This window comes from Xenopus laevis, chromosome 4S (genome assembly GCF_017654675.1).
Source record: "Xenopus laevis strain J_2021 chromosome 4S, Xenopus_laevis_v10.1, whole genome shotgun sequence".
NCBI lineage: Eukaryota > Metazoa > Chordata > Amphibia > Anura > Pipidae > Xenopus > Xenopus laevis.
The window spans coordinates 97946970-97966455 of NC_054378.1; the positions used below are offsets into that span (position 1 = coordinate 97946970).

The 19486-nt window shown below is 39.6% G+C and overlaps 1 protein-coding gene across 3 annotated transcripts in view; it reads right to left on the reverse strand.

Annotated features, from left to right (window-relative positions):
* The window catches only part of olfml2b.S (olfactomedin like 2B S homeolog), a 69649-nt gene that overhangs the window by 41327 nt on the left and 8836 nt on the right, over positions 1 to 19486 (reverse strand). The window contains exon 1 of one of the 3 annotated variants that reach the window (XM_018261184.2): positions 12875 to 13614. The exons of 1 other annotated variant lie outside the window; for it this stretch is intronic. In XM_018261184.2, coding sequence (XP_018116673.1) covers positions 12875 to 13069 — 195 coding nt within the window. In that variant the 5' untranslated portion in view covers positions 13070 to 13614. Of the gene's footprint in view, positions 1 to 12874; positions 13615 to 19486 lie in introns of those variants that run through there. One more of the 3 variants, XM_018261183.2, reaches the window with a different exon arrangement.

Below are 19486 nucleotides of genomic sequence, written 5' to 3' on the forward strand. Positions count from 1 at the left end.
CTTACAGCACTGGGATCCTAGGATTGATTCACATCTGCAAAGAGTATGTATGTTTTTTTCCATGGTTGAGTGGTTTCCTTTGGGTACTCTGGTTTCCTCCCACGCTCTAAAAACATACCGGAAGGTTAATTGGCTCCAGACTAAATACGTAGACTATATAGTGTGTGTATGTGAATGGCTATGATAGGGGCCTTTGATTTGAAGCTGAGCGTGGGCAGGGTTGATGTGAATAATATATACCTCTAGTCTTGATAAAAGCACTGTAAAATATGTTGCCACTATATAAAAGAAGCACACAAATAGCTGTGGAACAATATTGGACCTGACCATATCCCAAATCAACTAGCTATGCCCTCAGGTAACTCAAGTTACATCCCTTCTTAACGGGATTAGTGATGGGCGAATTTGCGCCATTTCGATTCGCCGAAAAATTCGCGAAACGGCGCCGGCGTCTCGTTTTTGACGCCGGCGCCCGTTTTTGACGCCGGCGTCCGTTTTTCGAAAAATAATTTTTTTGACGCCGGCGAATTTTTTCTGGGAATTTTCGCGGGCGTTTCGCGAATTTATTCGCTGGGCGCGAATCGCGCAAATTCGCCGTGAATTCGCGCCTGGCGAATAAATTCGCCCATCACTAAACGGGATGCTTCTTCAATTTATTAAGGCTCATGATCCCTATTTTCCACAGAAAACAGGACAGAGCAGTTAGGGATATGTGCCCTCAGTATATGGCTCTTGTAAAGAGATTGTATTATTTTATCAAATCTCTTGCAGTAGAATTTAGGATTTATTGGCATGTGGAATGATAAAGCTCTAGAGTAGGGATCCACAACTTTATTTTACCAGTGAGCCAAATTTAATTGTAGAAAGAGCTGGGGAGCAATACAAGAATTAAAAAAGTTCCTGTGGTGCCAAATAAGGGCTCAGATTGGATATTTGGTAACCCTTATGTGCGACAGTCAATCTATAGGAGGTCCTGTTTAGCACTGCATTTAGTTTTATGCAATTCAAACGTGTCTTCAAGCGGTGAATTGAAAAATAAGTACATTTTTAAGGCCACTGGGGGCAACAGCCAAGGGGTTGGTGAGCAAGCATATAATCCCAGTTTGGCCAGACTATCTTCAAAGCTGAGACCCTTCGTTGACTTTATAAGCTTAATCTACCTTCTCATGTTTCCTTCAGAAAAATAGAAGTGTGAAAGGATTTGTTCATTTGAACGAGTCCTCAAAATTAAATAAAAATATTGTAATAATTAATATTATCCTACTCTTGTTAATTAATTGTTGTGACTAAAACGCTAATACAACATCATTAACATCCATGTTAATCCATGGGCAACTAAACTGGTGAAAGGTATGGAAAATCTTAGCTATGAGCAAAGACTGGCCAAATTGGGGATGTTCACGCTGGAGAAGAGGCGCTTAAGGGGTGATATGATAACTATGTATAAATATATAAGGGGATCATATAATAATCTCTCTAATGTTTTATTTATCAGTAGGTCTTTCCAGCTGACACGAGGTCACCCATTCCGACTAGAAGAAAAGAGGTTCTGCCTAAAAATTCGGAAGGGGTTTTTTACAGTTAGAGCTGTGAAGATGTGGAATTCTCTCCCTGAATCAGTGGTACAGGCTGATACATTAGATAGCTTTAAGAAGGGGTTGTATGGCTTCTTAGCAAGTGAGGGAATACAGGGTTATGGGAGATAGCTCATAGTACAAGTTGATCCAGGGACTAGTCCGATTGCCATTTTGGAGTCAGGAAGGAAATTTTTCCCCCTCTGAGGCAAATCAGAGAGGCTTTAGATTGGGTTTTTTGCCTTCCTCTGACAGTTAGGCAGGTTAAAAAAAGTTAAAAGGTTGAACCTGATGGACATGTGTCTTTTTCCAACCTAACTTACTATGTTACTATGTTAAGGCACCGTTATAGAATTATAGAAAAATGATCTGCTTCTTATAAAGTTTCAGTCACTCTCACTGGCAGATCTAGCCCAAATTCTATTATCCTGTGCTGTATATTTTAGCTCTGTGTTTTGCACACATCTGCAAGATATAACTGACGTGGCTTCTCACTTCAACTGGTCTTCATTATGCTGATGTTATCCAGCCAAGAAAAGGGAAACACACTTTCCTCAGTCGGAGGAGCACAGTGCAGGCCACAAACCTAGTTATTATATATAAATATATAGATTAATAGCTGTGGCTATAAGGGAGGAGAAATTTCCAGTTGACTTCAGAAAATGCCTGCGCATATGAGGAATAACTGATTAAAAAGTACAAAAGCATCATGCCATGGAAAGATAAAGGAGCTCCTATCCATTAGATTAGATTCTGTACATAGTTCTGCTTCTACCCCTGCGTATTATATAATGCAATACAGAATATTTGTGCTTAAAGGACAAGGAAAGTCTAAAATAGAATAAGGCTAGAAATGCTTTATTTTGTATACTAAACATAAGCATGAACTTACTGCACCACAAGCCTAATCAAACAAATAATTTATGCTTTCAAAGTTGGCCACAGGGGGCTGTCATCTTGTAACTTTGTTAAACATCTTTGCAAGACTAAGACTGTGCACATGCTCAGTGTGGTCTGGGCTGCTTAGGGATCGTCATAAACAAAGCTGCTTGAATTCTGCATGGCTGGGAAGTAAGATGGGGGCTCCCCCTGCTGTTCATAAGTATGATTGTTTCCCTGCTCAGCAGTTAGGGACCGTCTGACAATTCCTATCCACAGCAGTAAATGAAGGGAGAATTTCACTGCATACAGTCAGGTTTCATATAAAAACAGTACACATTTTTTAATTAAAGTATATTGGAGATAGGTTTCTTTTTCATTAAAGAAAGTAAAAATGGGATTTTATTTTTTTGCCTTTCCTTGTCCTTTAATGCCTACATAAAAGAATATGTGTAATGCATCCAGTTCAACATATGACATTACATCTCTTAGCATATTTTTGCTCCTATGCAAACTCATTCCTATTCATTTAAAGGGTTTTTATGTAACAGGTTAAATCAAAGTTCTGGAGTTGCCAATGTTAAAATTTTTAATGAATCCTGTTCAACAAATGGTTCTGTGATTTTACGAGGAGGAAAATCTTCCATTGAAACTGATAAATTTAGCATTAGCGGTCATTGAATGGTGGGAGTCAAGAAATAAAAATGATTAATATACTATTGTGTTGTGTTATGCAAGTATCTAGAAGAAGTACAGTATGTAAGTATCCAGAAGTAAGCTCCATGGTTTTAGCAGAAGGAAAGAGAGGCTAGCAGTTGCCGCACATCAAACCTCGGTAGTTTAGTAAACAACAGTGAGAACCCAGCAGTCTTAGCCCAAAAGAAAAGAAAAAAGGGAGTTGTACTAGCAACATTCAAGAGATATTTCCAATCTTTAAGTTGGTAGACTCAATGAAAATGATGAGTAGAATGCAATTGCGCTTTTACATGATCAAGTTTTTAAAACTTTAATAGGTAATTCACGCTTGGTGAGCTTCCCAGTGTCTATAACCCTTCATACAAATTAGTCATTTGATACCTTTTATTTTCCTCTAATTCTTCTGAAAAATTCCATGGCTTATAGCACACAAAGCCTATTTGCTCCTTCTGACTGTGTCTATGCACCCCCTGATAGTTGTTTTTTCAATCTGACATGAAGTGCACAGCACGGCCATTCCTGCCCATGGAATACTCAATGATCCCTATATAGTGTATATAGTTCAAAGGAAATGGTGTTGATCAGAATCTATGTGCATAAGATGGGTCAAGTATGATGTATAATGGTGGAGCCAGTCAGTAATTAATTTTAAAGTTGCCAATTAATGGTAACCAGGACCAGAGGGACTTATAGTGTTCAGTGATCACATACTCTTTAGGGTACAATCAGTGTCGGACTGGCCCACCGGGAAACCAAGAAAACTCCCAGTGGGCCCAAGTGTCAGTGGGCCCTCCTGCCTTTAACCATTTGGCCTGTTTCATGGTCATTATCTACTTCTGTATGGATGTGCTATACATTTAGACTTTGCTTTTCTTCTCTTGCCGACTCTTTGTATAATTGTCAGCAGACTCTGCCTGGAATTAAAAGGGATTGCCAAACCCTGTAAGGCTTCATCCCTGTAACATAAAAGATAGCAAGGCTGAGATACTCTCATCTTTCTCCGAGGCATGGAAAAGAGAAGATTAAATAAAAGCTGTGCAGTAAAGCAACAGATATTTATTACAAATACTTTAGCATATTGTCCTGTCTCGATACTTTAATAACAGGATCCTACTCCGAAACAACAGTGTAACTGCCAGTAAATCATTTTTCCAGCCTCTGCCTACCCAGTTACACCTCTGTTCTGCTGCTGTCCCTACACTTTTACATCATCACTTGTAATATATAGAAACCCTTGGGGGTTATTATTATCTCTTCAAAGTGACATATAAATACTGTACCTTCTGATTTAAAAAGGCTGTCACTACACATGAAAAGTAAGAAATATCTAGGCTAAGAGAAAAGGACTGAGACACAGAGATAGATCGATATTTAGACATTGCCCTAAATTATCAATATATTAGCTTTTTTTTTAAGATAATTGTTACATTAATTGACAAACACCTTACAAATCTGGCCTGTTTTACCAGTGTATACAGAGAACCACAGTGGGGCCCCCACAATTCATGCCTCCCCCCAACAGCTGCTGGGTGTGATGACTCTTGGAGGCCCATTTACCTCATTTTAGTATTGTTGAAACCACGAATAAACTCAATTTCCCTAAAACCATGAATGCCATTTAATTTATTATTATTAAAAGCATTGTTTAAAAAAAAAAAGCTGACCTGACAGCTTTTACTTTACAAAGAGTTTTTTGTGGTTTTTACACGAGGGGCAGATTTATCAAGGGTCGAAGTGAATTCGAGGGAATTTTCGAAGTAATAAAATTCGAAATTCAAGGTAATTTTTTGGATATTTCGACCATCGAATAGAATACTATGACTTCAACTTCGATTCGAAGTAAAATCGTTTGAATATTCGACCATTCGATAATCAAAGTACTGTCTCTTTAAAAAAACTTCGACTTCAATACTTGCTGAAGTTCCAAAGTGCTATGTTAGCCTATGGGGACCTTCTAGAGCTTTTTTTTTTACGTTTTTTGAAGTCGAAGAAAAATCGGTGGATCGATTGCTAAAATCCTTCAAATCACAGGATACCCAAATTCGATGAAAAAAATTTGAATTCGATATTCGAATTCGAAGTATTTCAATTCGATGGTCGAATTTCGAAGTATTTTTTACTTCGAAATTTGATCCTTAATAAATCTGCCCGAAATAAATATTGCATTTTTAGCATTTAGGAGGCTTATCTATTAAAGGGTGGATTTTAGGGGTTTATAGAATTTATAAAAGTTCAGATAAAAAAAAGTGGAATGAAAAAAAGCTCTGAAAAAAATCCGAGTACCACGAAAAGCTCTAAAAATTTGAGTTTTCAGACAATTTGTAGCTAAAAAACCCCCCTGAAAACTCTAACATTCTGATTGGTTTACAAATGGTCCAATAGGATCAGCTCTCCATTGACTTCTACAGCACCTCGGCAATTTTTACTTGGTGAAGTTTGGCATGAAAAGCTTTTGTGTTTTTTTTCAACTGATAAATCTCAAATTTTAAAGCTTTTTAGAAAAATAGGAAAACAACAAATTTTTCGTGATTCGTGGGCCCCTTAGAGTAATTGAAAAAAAACAACACAAATTTTGAGAAAAAATTAGATAGTACAGATCAGTTCCATTTTTAGAAACCATTTGCTCACCACTTAGTGCTGAGCTAAGTATCCCAGAATCCCCTGCCAGCAAATATAAGAGCCAGTGCTCTGGAGCTCTATCAAAGACACATATGGAAATAATTCAATCAGTGACATTCTGTTGCTTCTCGACTTTTATGTTCTCTTGGTGGAGCAATTTCTGTTACAGTAATCATTTGATTAGGACAACAGAAGAAATGTATATATTTCCCTTTTTGTGTCATGTTAAAGGCCTGAAATGGAAATTAATACATTTGGTTTCAGTTAATACAGAGCTCATGTTTTTACAATATACTCCTAGTATGACTTTTCAGTTTTTCATTTAGCATCCGGTAATCTAATATTTCTCTGGCGTGCTCTCGTTATGATGTGCACTTCTCATCTAGGGCCATTTTCCTCCAGTGAGATTCCTGTTATTAATGTGATTTGTGTCCCTCTGGTTTTGGCAGTACTTGTGATAAATATGAAGAAAGAAGGAAGGATTTTCTATGTGAAAAAGCAACAAGAACGAAAGAAAGGAAATCTTTCTAGGTGAGCTATATGTAATGAGTTCTCACTATGGATTTTGCCCAAGAACATACCTATGTGACAGCATACACCAAGGGGGTTATTTACTGAACTCCGAATGCAAAAATCCCTACAAATTTGGGAAATTTTCAGAATTTATTAAACCCCGAAGATGGAAAAGTCAGAATCAGAAAATCCCACATTTCAGACCTGTCGAGGTTGCATAGAAGTCAGTTGGAGAAGTCCCAATGATTTTTTGATCTGCGCTGGGTTTTATGCAATACCCCGAAGTTTTCAGAGTTTTCTAGCAAAAAAGCATAAGAAATCTGAGATTTTGGGTGAAAAATCGTTAAAATCAGATTTTTTCCCCCAAAGCAAATTTTCAGGAAAAATGTAATAATAAATAAGTGTAGAAAACCCGAGCGGATTTGATCGGAGTTCGTAGCAGAAAATGTTGAGATAAAACCGGACTTTGATAAATAACCCCCTAAATGTACCCAAGTAAACAACAGCTAGTCAAAAGCAGAGCATACTTTATTGTCAGTTTGTGTACAAGCTGTAGAAGTTGAAATTTAGCTTGGGTGCTGCCACTAAAGATATCATAGATAGAATTGGTTTCACCCAACAAGATTAGTTAAAGTATCCAGCATCCAGTGAAAGGCCCATCTGGAGGATTCACTTAACTATCTCCATCTAGGATGCCTTGTTAATTCTATTAAATACTGCTGCAAAAACATAAACTCTGTACTCCAGTATAAAACAGACTATAAAACTGTTGGAAGGAGAATTTTGAAGCAAGTTGGTGCGCATAGTTCACTCATGCCTCTTCTGTCAGTCATATACTTGGTGCTTTCAAAGTTTTCAACACCCCCCTCGAGGCAACCCCATTATATCTACTAAGCAATCAACTAGTAGAGAAGGCTGCAGGTGCACCACAAAGCACCCCAACAAATACAACTTTAGTGGGACTGAGTGAATAATAAAAGCAAAGATATCATATCGCTATGGCATATACAACATATACAATGTATGGCAACAGATGTAACAATCACTTATGTATGGAAAAGTCGGATCATTTTCTCAATACATTTTGTGGCACAGTGTCTGAGTATAGACTAGAGGGCAGATACATAACTCCCAGAATGTGGGTGCAGTCAGCATGTAACTGGTAGTTCTCCTGTGCCAAGTCTGTCAGAAATAGATGTATGGACTAACTGTCTAAGTGGGGCGGGAACTTGGCTGCAGGTGTGGTCAGTCTGCCAGTGAACCAGGATGTTTATGAACAGGAACTATGGGGCAAATTCACTAAAGGGCAAAGTGGCTGTTGCTAGCGAAAATTCGCCAGAAATCCCATCCGCAGGCACATTGCCAATTTACTAACAGGCATAGAGGACAATTTGCTTGCAAAAGAGATCATCGCTAGTGCAGTTTTGCACCCTATCGCCAGGCGAATTTTTGGTCAGGCAAATTATCATTAGTCCACAAATTCACTAAAGTGTGAATTTTACGGAACGTTACCTCTTTCGCCAGAGTTTCCTTCGCCAGATTTTCTCGCCAGCTTAGACCTGTCCAGCATCGGACTGAGCCGGAGGGTAGCCCAGAGACTAGGGCAGTGGGGGGGCCTTGCCACTGGGAGGGGGAGCAGCGGTGGCCCTGCTACAAGGGGGGAGCAGCGGGGGGCCCTGCTATTGGGGGGCCCTGACCCCCCACAGTTCGACCCTGGGCCCATCTGCTAGACATAGCTGGCGCTCCTGACCTTTCCCTGCCCCATCACATAAGGAAGGCATGATGCAAGTACGTGCCGGGATGGTTAGCTTGGAGACTGGGGCAGCGGGGTGGGCTTGCCACTGGGGGGGGGCAGTGGCAGGGCCCAGACCCCCCAGTCTGACCCTGGACCTGGTGAACTGATAACATAAAGCTACTACCTCCTCAATCTTATGTTAGTGACATCATATCCTGTATGCCGGAAAGTCAAAAGTTCTAAAAAACACTTGCGTTTTTTTCATATTTTAAAGTGGGATTGCCTTCAAAAGTTCTAAACATATTTGTGTTTGAGGGGTATGACACATTTCATATAGGGTGGGCTCATGTCTAGTGCATTAGAGGATGTCTTTTGTCTCTATTATGCTTCCTTGGACATTTGTAATAATAAGTGGCCACTTCAAGCATTTGCAGCAACATCTCTAATAAAGTCATATAACTATGAACTATATGTAACCTCCATATTCAAATTGACCTAAGTGCAAGAGCACTAACAAAGTTTCGCTAGGCAGAATTGAACCCTAGTGAAAGATCACTATGAAATGCTCACGCTGACAAATAAACGCTAGTGAAACTTCGCTTGCATTCTGCTGCTAAGACGCAACTTTGTATTTTAGTGAATTAGCGTAGTGGTACCGAATTTTTGGGAAGTGTGGCGGAGCATTCGCTGGTGAGAATTCTCCCTTAAGTCAATTCCCCCTATGAGTTGCTATTAATGTGTTACGTACTGTTAGAAGTTACTAATCTCTTTAAAAACTCAGTTGTGAATAAAACAGATGGATTTCTGTTTAGTTTACACTGGATGTCTCTTTCTTTTACTTTGGAAAGTTTGCCATTTGAGTGAATAACCACAATGTTAAAAAATAATAAGATGTTGTCTCTGATTTGTATTTCATTGCATTGATCTGTGCATTCTCTCTATGGTATGGATGTAAAGAAACATTTTATTGTTCTGCTATTCCTACAAGAATATGTGATAAATATATCAGCTGGCAATCACTATCTCACAAGTAGCCAAACATATGGCTCTCCTGTGGTTCATTTAGTTGGGAATGCTGGGAATTCTATTCCAACCACAACTACTGGGCCCCTAGACTGGCTATACCTGGCCTTCCACCATTCAGTTTGGCCCATTTAGGCATGCACCCTGGTGCACAGTACTGTGAGTTTGGACAGAGCTTTGTGCCTCTGCTGCTTTGTTTGGATACTAAGGCTAGACAAAGTTTCCCTGGGCAACAGTAATATATTTTATGTTATAGTACCTATATCCCTATCACAACCGGCACATGATGGGATGACTAACCAACAGTCATTACTTTAGCTTTCCACTGTATTGTAGGTTCTCTGTACTAACAACTATTAGACGAATCTTCAGAAGCCTTCAGTGCATGTCTTCCACACAGCAGGACAGCCTGATCAGTAAGGGAATGAATATATCATTAATGTGATACCACATTCACCAGTGCTGCTTTAGTCATACTGGGGGACATTTATTAAAGGTGCCCCTGTAGCTACTAAATTGCCTATAGTACTTTACTAGCTTCACTGGAAAAAAAACACCCTGATGGGGTACGGTTTTGCAGACTTGTCCTTGACAAATGTTATATGCAAGGTGGAAGCCAAGTGAAAGCATGAGGCATAAGATTCACAAAGACTCCTGCATTCCGCACCCAATAACATGCTCATTCTCTGGCATGGCACACTGGGAAAATTGTCACATAGTGGTTAATTAGTTCTTATCTTTTAAAGCAGGGGTATTCTAACTATAAGGTTGGTCCTTTGGGGAGCCTGGAGCAGTGGTTAAGGTGTCCTAGTTCGAGGACCAGTTAGGGGAGAATTTTGGCAGAATGCCCCCCTAGATAACACTGAAAGCCCAAACTAAAGGTCAATGAGGGTGAGAAATGGAGGGGGCTCTTTTGAATAAAAAAAATACACAAAATGTATATTCTCATCACTGTACATATAAATCACAAGCCCAAAGGACAAACATCCCAGAGTGGGGGACCAGGGCCTGGAAGGTGGAAGGTAGTGTTCCCCCTCCAGGGCAGGCAAACCCTTCATATGGACCCTGTGGGAGGAAGGAGCTCCTTATTGGATAGGGGTGCAAGGTGTGTTCCCTAGTCCATTAAACGGAGGGGGGATCAGGCTTCAGTCTCTCTATATTCTACTTATTGGAGCCCCAGGCAAAGTAGACCTTGACATGAAAGAAGGTAGAATGATCCCCTCGTTGAAGATGGGGCAAGGGACCTCATGAATTAGGTCTTGTTTTCTAGGGCTGGATACCTGTTGAGTGTTGACTCTACAAAACTGCCTGTATCTGTAACATCTTTACTTTGTACAATGTGAGAGAAAGGACCTGTTTATGAGAATCAGTTTAAGGCTCCAGCAGTAAGGCAGTTAACCACAGCTAAAAAACATGATGTCCAAGTTATTATAAAGCTGTAAAGCATATGTGTATAGATCAGTATGGAAACCCTTCTTTTTCCAGAACTACAGCGAGGTCCCACTTGGGTCTGTAAATGCTCTCAGACCACTGCAACATGATTTTTAACAAAGTAGTGACCTCTAGTGGTTTATCCTCATACATTCCATGAATCACTTTTCTCTTTTTACATTTCTGGACCCAAAGTAACATCTCAAGGGAGGACTATTCATTTTATTAATCTCATACAGATACCAACATCTGCGTAAAACATCCAAATGTTCTCGTCTAGAGGACAATCACTTGCCTTCTAATAATGCCTGGCAGCTCTTCCTCCCTCTTCTGCATACAACCTTTGTGACTAAAGATAGACTTTATATGGTCATGGAACTCCTCTGTGACTTATAATATCCTTATATTTAACAATAGGGGGTACTTTATTCAGCATAGACACATCACACTAGCAATTACTGCCACATCAGCTATAAAGCTCTTCCAATCTTCTATTGCTTCTCCTGAAAATAAAACTTTTGTAATGTTACTCTTGGGATTTACTTCTGCCAAATTCAGACCCTGGTCACTAAACTGGGGAAAATACAGCAGAATGATTAAAATGATTTATGTTGGCTTTATTTCCCTACACATGTAGAAGCTAGGGTTGACAAAAGAAATATCCATAATGGTTAAAATAAATGAGCATAGGTTATACTGCATAAAGCAAAGAGCCTTATTTTTCTGTTTGAATGTATAAATGAGTGCAGGAGCTGCCAAGGTGGTTACCATGATAAGCAGACGTTCTGTAAAAAACAAAAAAACCCAGTGCATAGAATAACATTATACAGAATCCTCTATTTGGCATCATGGAGTCATCAACATCACTGCTTTTAAAAAAAAAACAAAGCAATAACATTTGACCAATTATCTCTCAGACACTGGAGCCCTACAAACACATATTTCCAAACTTCATAATCAATAGTCAATATATTATCCCCCCTTCGCTGCATTTATTTTCACTTTGCCCTCTCTTTATTGCAATAGCTGCACAGGCACCTGCTACCCAGACTTATATGTAACTAGCTGGAGTTATATAATAACTAAATTATGAAGAGTATAATGAGAATGATGTTGCTACTCTCACTTTCTGCTTGTTAAACTGTGAGGGTAGCAGAATTGTGCAGCCGGGGTTTAGAAGGGCAACTTTCCACCACCCCTCAGATATTATGGAACTATTACATAACTTTTGTTATATACAACTCCTGGGATCAGCTGGAGGCTGTTGGATGTGCCTAGAGTTGTAGTTTAGCAGCATCTGTAGCAGAGTGACCTACTTGAGGATGCAGAGTGACATTTAAAATATAGAAACACTTGAAGAATTGCCACCCTATAAAAAATGAATCCACAGCACCACTAGATTCACATTCATTTCTCTGCCACCAACACATGAATTGGGCATTACAGATATACAGGTATTTCCAGCTAAAAGTTCTGACTACTCTGTGTGACCTTATCCACTTCCTAACCACTGCATTCCTTCCTGTACTGGTAATGTGCTGAGGATTCTGTGTGCCACAGGCTTTCCATGCAGCAGTCGCTCTGCAGGAGGAAACGGCCAGAAAATAAACTTCACATTTCCCCAGAGGAGATCTTGTTGCATTATTTCTCTCTCACTGCTCAGTGGAACGACACAAAGCAAGGGCTTTCATATGAGATCAAAGACTAGAGCCTCCGGCAAGGAAACACAAATAAGCACAAGTGCTCATGAACAGTATCCATATCAGACATACACAAATAATGGGGGGATATCCCAATGTTTGTGCCGGTCGCACACCTGTTCCGTAGTACCCACTGCTCTGCCAGAACTGAAGCTGCTGCTAAGTAATGCCCAAGCCATTCATTCACTTCCCTAGTTTTCTTTCATCCTCCTGTTTCTATTGTAATATGGAACCATCTGCAGAGGTAGTTGAGGCAATTCAATTTCTAATTCATAACTATGAGCAAGCACAGAGATAAGCTTCATTGAATACTTTTAATATGATGCATCTCAGTAGCTATGTCTATAATGCAACTTGCTACAACTTTATCAGACAAGACCAACTAAATGCTCCCAGTGAGATGTATTAACATCACATGCAAATCTGAGGCAGGCAGACATGCAAGAAACTAGAGACATAGTTTCAATTTGTTGCAATTTGTAGTCCATGTGGCGGAATCCATAGGGGTTGAGTTACACATCCCTTTTATTCATCTACTTGCAGTTAGTTAAATGCCAGACAAAATCTCATTATCATTATTTGGTCTGTAAATAAATCTGTTTGTTTTAAACAACTGCTATTTAAAGAAATTATGATGATGCTAAATATAAAAGAGTTGTAAAATCGTTACACTATTGCATATGAATTCTTGTAAGTGAAGGTACCTGGGATAAAATGTTCTCCTGGTTGTCCGCTTCATCCTCCAAGGGGCTGTGGCTTGGATCTGTGCTTCCCTGGGTGGGGGGCTCAGTTGTCTGGGCTAGAGGCTGCCTGTGGTTGTCCCCAGGAGTTGTATATCCAATGCACACATCAACACATAGAAAGAGAAAAAGAAATAACATATTCCTAGTCTGTTCCATAACAAAGGATCAGCGTTGGGACCAGACAATTCCCTGAGAGCTGGTGTTACAGGTAATTTGCCAAAGAGAGACCCAGGGAAATCTTGTAAATTCCAAGAGGCAGCAGAAATCCAACACCAATATATTCTTCACTTTTATAATTTCACATCAAGGAGATATACATTCTGCCCACTTTGTAAGTGCCAAATCCATAATACTCCAGTATTTCACCTATAGGCAGAGCTCAGTGAGGTCAGGAATGGTGGGCACTTCACTTGCTCTTGTGCTGTACTGGTGTGAGGCAGTCTCAATGCTCTGGCTACAGCGCTGGATTGTGCTCTGCATACTAAGGAGGGAGGCTCTGCTGTGTCTGTGTGTGCTCTGCCTCTGCCTGCACCCACTGCTCAATAGGGAGACAAGGAGGCAGAGCGAGGGGCTTCTTTCTTTAGATCTGCCCTGATACGTCTCAAGTTACAGCCCAAAGTGCCTTAGGTGTTCAGCTCTGTGCATTCTGCTAGAAACAGATGAGAGGGACTGTTGCACACTCACACACACTGAGATTGACTGCTGCACACTCACACACACTGAGAGGGACTGTTGCACACTCACACACACACCGAGATTGACTGCTGCACACTCACACACACTGAGAGGGACTGTTGCACACTCACACACACTGAGAGGGACTGTTGCACACTCACACACACTGAGAGGGACAGTTGCACACTCACATACACACTGGGAGGGACTGCTGCACACTCACACACGCAAACACATTGAGAGGGACTACAGCACACTCTTACACTGAGAGGACATGTTTAACTTTTACCTTGCATGGTTACACATTTGTAACATTGTAACTAAAGACGAATAACAGTTTAGCAGCCTTACGTTCACTTTTATAGTTTTTTTAGGGGCATATGTATCGAAGGGTGAAAAGAGAGTATGCTATAATGAAATAGAATGGAGAAATAAATTCTCATGATTGTCACCTCAGTTACCACAAATATTTCACTCTAGCATCTCTAACTTCACTTTTTGATAAATATACGCCATAAACTCTCATGCTAGTTGCACTGGTTTCTGTGCTGTCATGTAGTAATTATCCGTATTAATTACTAATCAGTGTAATATTGTGACATTTATATTCTATGGGGCAGATTTATCAAGGGTCGAAGTGAATTTGAGGGAATTTTCGATGTAAAAAAAATTCTAAATTCAAAGTAATTTTTTGGATACTTCAACCATCGAATAGGATACTACGACTTCTATTCGAAGTAAAATAGTTTGAATATTCGACCATTCGATAATCTAAGTACTGTCTCTTTAAAAAAACTTCGACTTCAATACTTCGCCAAATTGAACCTGCAGAAGTGCTATGTTAGCCTTTAAGGACCTTCTACAGCATTTTTCTAAGTTTTTTGAAGTCGAAGTTAAATTGTTCGATCGTACGATAAAATCGTTCAAATCATTAGATTAGAAGAATTTAATCGTTTGATCGAACGATTTTACTTCGACCGCAGAATACCAAAATTCGATAAAAAAAGTTTGAATTCGATATTCGAATTCAAAGTATTTCATTTCTATAGTCGAATTTCTAAGTATTGATAAATCTGTCCCTATGTGTACTGTATATTTTGAATTGGTCAGTAAGTGACAGCAGCACAGAGCATGTGCAGTGAATAAGCAGAAAAGAAGATGGGGAGCTACTGGGGCAACTTCAGAGGCACAGATCTTCCCTGGTAAAGGGTTGTGATTGCCTTGAGCTGATACTAGTGATGGGCGAACCTGACCCATTTCACTTCGCCAAAAATTTACTAAATACAGATACAGATTTTTGATTTTCCTGCTACTTGCCTTCCCCATGACTCACTGTGATAAGGACCCTAATTTAAAGAATTTCTGGCTGAGCAACTGGGACACAACAAAACCATATTGATACAATATTGAATTCCCGCGTTTCGCTGCCGGCGAATAAATTTGCGAAACCGCAGTGCAAATTCGCCAGCGAATTTGCGCCAGCATCAAAAAAATGGATGCCAGCATCAAAAACGAGACACCGGCGCCGTTTTGTGAATTTCCGTTAATTCGTGAATTTTTCGGCGAAGCAAAACGCCCCAAGTTCCCCTAGTATCTGCCTGTCTTTGGCTTTTCTCTGCACTGCTGGTTCTGCCTAAATGTGCCAACAAAACAATATTGTGTTAGTCAGCTCTTCTCAAGCCAAGACTTATTTATTAAAGGTTTGGATTTTAGTGATATGCCTCCATATGTAATAAAAGGCACTACGTTTGCCCAGGAGCAGTAATCCATAGTAACCAATAAAATATTTGCTTTTAAACAGATGACCAGTAAATTCTATCTACTGATTGGTTGCTATGGGTTACTGCTCCTGGGCAAACTTAGTGCCTTTTATTACATACCCCCACAATCTATAAAACCACAGATATTATTGAATTTACTTGAATTTTTTTATAGCTTTTAAGAAATATAGGAAAACCACAAATTTTTCAAGATTCGTGGAAAAAGTGTAGTTCGATTGTTAATAAATAGGCCCCCAAAATTCCTACAATGTCATGCACATATCTATGATCCTTCTTCTTTAGTCTTTATATTACAGAATAGGCAACATATTGTAGCAACTGAAGACTTGGAACATACAATCTAAAAATGATATTTCCAGTGCTTTTTAGTGGCTAAGGGGCAGAACTCCCATGAACTCGAAATTCAACCAATCGAAATTTATTAAAAAAATAAAATTTTCAAAACTTGGGTGAATAGGATCGACCCAAAAACTTGAATCGAATTCTAATCAATTTTCAGTTTTAAAAATTGAATTCAAGTTCTTTCTCTGAAAAAAACTTGAATGTCAGAAGGCTGCAAACAACTCCAAATTGATCCCAGGACATCGCCCATTGACTTAAACAGCAATTTGCAAGGTCTTAGGTGGCGGACAGTCCAATTTGAGTTGTGTGGGCCTGTGTATGATAAATTTCTAAAAACCAAATTTGAATTTTTAAAAAAAAAACAAATTGAATTTTAATAATTCCCAAGTCTAATTTGACAGTTTTGGACATAAAAAAACTTGACCCTTGAAAATCTGCCCATAAGTCACAGATATATCCTGCAGCTTTCCCTCTCAGCCCTAGATGCATTAACCAGGTAGTGACAGCACAGGAAAGCTCCTCTACCAATTGTTATAATAGTAATATTATTATTATTATTATTATTATTATTATTAATAATGAGAGGGTGATTCATAAGAGCATATAATGAGAATTCCCTGTGGGAACATGGGGGAAATGTTATTCTCATATAATTATTTATAAAATTATTGTTTTGTCAAAATAAAAGTGCCATGTTTCAGCTGCACTTGGTTACTTTGCTGCACACAATGATATTAAATCCCTTTAGGAGTAATTTACATCGGACTGCTAAAATGAAGAGTGCACATTGACTCAATACATTAAGGTGTTTACATCCATTTATGCTCCTGCACTTCCACAAGGACAATGCATCCATCCTGTCTCTTCTGGTGAATGGGGTGCAACTGCTGGGGAACCCTGGAGCTACAGCAACCCCGAATCTGTTGGCAACTGCAGAGTTCCCACAGCAGGTAGCATCAATAGGTGCACCAGACTTTGATCATGTGAATTAGATGCAAACACCAATCTGAACACACTGCATATGTTGACGCATAAGCAGACGCAACTTGGAATTTGGGCTTGATTGCGCTAGAATTCTTATTATGGAGATTTGGGTCAAAAATTTAAAAAATATCTCTAAAATAAATATAATGGTAATGGGTTGAAGATTTCTCATTTTTGTAATGTATGTTTATGAAGCTGGAGAAACAGTGAGTTAAAACAATCATGTCAGGGGCCCAGTGTGAATAGCTCCTAACTATAAAAGCCTGGCAGATAGATTATACGCTGAGCAATCTAAAGCACAATACTCCAGTATTCCAAACAGCTGTGACATATAGTATAAGCAATGCAAACACTATGAGGAATTTGCCCCACTAATGACAGACCTGCATTTACTAATGACAGTAGACAAAACATGGGGAATGGGATGAAAGGCAGCTTCTCTGTCTGCTGAAAGATTCCCTAGACATTGACGTAGAAAAATGTAATCTTTTCTTAGGGATGTGTTTACACATACAGGTACTCCTATCATTAACTGTTTAATTACATTGTTAACCCTTGTTTAGCACAATAGATTAGTGTAATAAAGAGATGCTGTCACCCAGAATATATAAGGCCCCCAGTTATGTTATTTTATGTTCTTGTTTTATACATAGTAGATGAAGTTAAAAACAAGCACATTTCCACTAACAATTAAGGTTATTATGGTTGCAGAATAATGTACTGTTTATCACTCACTGTAATCCCACAGTTCTACTTCTTCAACCCTGTGACATAACAATGCGGACACCAGAGCCCAAGGTTTTTAGACATTTGAATTATGTGTTCCTATCCACAAAGCAGTATGTGAGGTCTGATTTGGAACTTGGTCACAAAGTAAGGTGAAAACTGAAACTATTGAGAAAAGCGGAGGGAGCATCTTATCTGCCACGTCTTTATGTACAATGCTAAACTATCATAAATATAAATGTCTGGCCTCTTTTGTTTGATAGTGAGTAGCAGGGCTGCGTTTGTTGTAGGACTGCAAAGCTATGTGGCACGTACAGACCCCGAAATAAAGATATTTGTGTCCAAAATGGATTCATCAAGAACAATTCAGAATGCAATAAAATCACAAAAAAAATCCAATCAAACCAATAAACAGAATATTGTACAGCAAGACTGATGGGCAAAATGTTTATCGTATCGAGTGCAGTCAGGAGGGCCGCAACGTGGGTCAGATTTTAAGGCGCTGCTATTAGCTGATTTCATATTTGTAGCTCTGGCCAGGGACAGATTTTCCTTTGTCTCCCTGCTTTTCACGTGTTTGTCCTTGATGGATGGGTGGTGATTTTGGAAGCTTCAATCCCTCTTTTTTGGGATACTAGGCAGTACCTGAAACCCTCCTGTATGCCAATTCCCTAAGACCAAGCCCGGACTGGCAATCTGTGGGTTCTGGCAAATGCCAGAGGGGCTGCTGTATGTTTCCATAGAAAGTTACCATATAGTGGGCTGGTCGGGGCTGTTTGGGCTGGTGGGGGGCTGTGTACTTGGAATGGCAGGTCCTATTTTGACTCCCAGTCCAGGCCTGCCTAAGACTTACTTGCTAACGTGCAAATGTTCAATTTTATTTTATCAAGAATCATTAAATATTAAGTAAATATTTACACAGGAAGAACCCTCCTTCCACACCCTTTCCTACTTCTCTAATAGCTAGAGGGAGGCCGGGGCTAAAAGAAAACAGATTAACACCTAAAAGGGCCGCTTTACATTTACAGTCAGGTCACACAGATCTGAGAGCATTTTGTGTGCAAAGCATTTGGAAAAGTATTTGTATATGAGGCACAGGATAACTTTCCTGTATAGTAGTGACACCATGTGGTCAGTTTGGGGAATATGTTCAATCCTGCGTGTAGTTCAGCAGAGAAAGTGAATCTTTATACTTAATTTATTATTATTAACATGTATTTATATAGCGCCAACATATTTTGTAGCGCTGTACAGTAAATGTGATTATACAACTAAATCACATGAATTCTATACATAGAACATATGGAGTTACATACATCACAACCAATACCGGTACAAAAGATGAGGAAGGCCCTGTGCAGAAAGAGCTTACACTCTAAAGGGAAGGGAGTAATACACAAGGTGTGGGAGTGGGCAAGATCGAATTAAGTGGGTGAGAAATGTGGTACTGTATGTTGTGTTGCATTTGGTAGTTAAGCAGAGTGAGGGTAGGCTTCTCGAAAGAAGTGCGTTTTAAGAGATTTCTTGAAAGCAGAAAGGTTGGGAGAAAGTCAGACAGACCGTGGGAGAGAGTTCCAGAAGAGGGGTGCAGCCCTTGCAAAGTCTTGAATGCGAGAATGTGAGGAGGTATTGAGAGAAGAGTTGAGTAGCAGGTCAGTAGAGGAGTGTAGTAAGCGGTTGGGTGAGTGTATAGAGATGAGTTGCCATACATCTGTGTTTGGTTACATACATTAAAGCTGCCATACTGATCCTATATATAGAATCTCACCTACAAACTCCAGTAAATCAATCCACTCAAGTGCCCAATCATTTGTGAAAAGCCTAGATTCCTGGTTTGGCTTTTATAAGCACTAATTGTTTACAAAAAGAATCAGGCCATATGCAATCTGCCTCTTACGTTGTCTGCACACAGAATGATTCTGTTGGCCTGGGTAAAGGCACACATGGCTCATTTCAGTGCCGAAATGCAAACTCTCGCCTTTTGCCCCTGGCATCTATGCCTCCCCCATGCTCACTCTAAACATACATCAGTGGGGCACACAAGGTACTGTAGTGGGGTACCTTA